Below are 1,336 nucleotides of genomic sequence, written 5' to 3'. Positions count from 1 at the left end.
TTTGATATATGAATAGATGGATAAATTAATGGTAGATGAATAGATGGACAGATAAATTAATGAATGGATAAACTAAAGGATGAGTGGATGCATAGATGGGTGGATGAGTGAATAGCTGGATGGATGGGTAGGTGAATGGATGGATGGGTGAATAGATGGATGGATGTCTATAGCATCTTGTTTTACCCATACAGACACTCTTGGTAAAGGAAATATCATTTCCATTTTGCAGACAAGGGGCATAAGCTTCAGAGGTGGGGAAAATCACTTCCCCAAGATTATATAACTAGAAAAGGTGGCAGAGGGATTCAAGCTTTGGACCACCCATCTCTAAGCCCTGTGCTCTCACCCACCATGCAAACCCTCCCCCTCCTCTGACACTCCCTCTCCTGACGCCCTGCACTTCTGCAGCACCCAGATTGCCCCACTGGGCACTCCATTTCTGTAGCCATCAACCAGTGAGAGTGACTCTTATAAGTCCATGGGAGTGTGTGTGTGAGTACACAGGAGGGGTTGTAAGGCCTTTGCATGCAAGTGAGGGTATAGAATGAGGTGACGTGAATACATGCCCTTTCTCTGACATGGCCCCCAAATACCAGGGGCATTGCCATGGTCAAAGACAGGTCCAAGGAGTCTGGTAGTGTCCACCAACATTTATAAGGTGCCCAGGGACAAAGCCCTAGCCTGGGATCGTTCCCTACAAATGTCAGGTCCTCATGGCCAGGCCTTGTGATTAAACACAGAGCAGGAAATCGAGAGAGGACAGGGTGACATCATGGAGGAGCGATATGACAGCTGGCACCCCAGGGTCATCAGACTGCTGTCCCGGAGAGATCAGGAAGTCATCCCCTTCTTTGAGTCAGGGCAGTACAGGACAAGGAGGATGGGGGAAGGGAACAGGAGGGAGGAAACAAGAATGTCTCTCAAGTTGAAGTCTTGATCCAGGCCTATTTCCTCAAAACTCAGGCATGTTGGTGGTGGTTGGGTGGCCAAGAGACTGGCAGACCTCAGCAGGCCTTGTCACTCCTGATCTCCACATAGGGTAGCCCCACAACCCATGTGTCCCGAGGCCAGTAGTGGACTTTGAGGGTCTGGCCTGGCATCTCATATCTGGCGTCCACCAAGGCCATGGCCACCATGCCATAAGGGAAGGTGATGCTGATGAGCACGTGCCTGTGGGATGTAGGGTGTGATGGTTAATTTTTGTGTCCACTTGACTGACCTATAGTTCCCAGTGGTTTGGCCAAACATTAGGCTAGTTGCAGTTCTGTAGTATAATGGAGAGCAATGTAATGTGATCACCTCCCACAACATAACTTAATGTAACCAGTCAGGC

The 1,336-nt window shown here is 49.2% G+C and overlaps 1 protein-coding gene across 1 annotated transcript in view; it reads right to left on the bottom strand.

Annotated features, from left to right (window-relative positions):
• Positions 1-1,007: 1,007 nt before the first annotated feature.
• The window catches only part of ACER1 (alkaline ceramidase 1), a 33,315-nt gene continuing 32,986 nt past the window's right edge, over positions 1,008-1,336 (bottom strand). Inside the window, exon 6 of the mRNA XM_007954491.1 lies at positions 1,008-1,173. Within this exon, the coding sequence (XP_007952682.1) occupies positions 1,008-1,173 (166 nt within the window). The remainder of the gene's footprint in view (positions 1,174-1,336) is intronic.

This window comes from Orycteropus afer, unplaced genomic scaffold (assembly GCF_000298275.1).
Source record: "Orycteropus afer afer isolate SDZICR_OR568_19922 unplaced genomic scaffold, OryAfe1.0 scaffold00461, whole genome shotgun sequence".
In the NCBI taxonomy this organism is placed as follows: domain Eukaryota; kingdom Metazoa; phylum Chordata; class Mammalia; order Tubulidentata; family Orycteropodidae; genus Orycteropus; species Orycteropus afer.
The sequence above is the reverse complement of the archived record's forward strand: the minus strand, read 5'-3'. Positions and strand labels throughout refer to the sequence as shown.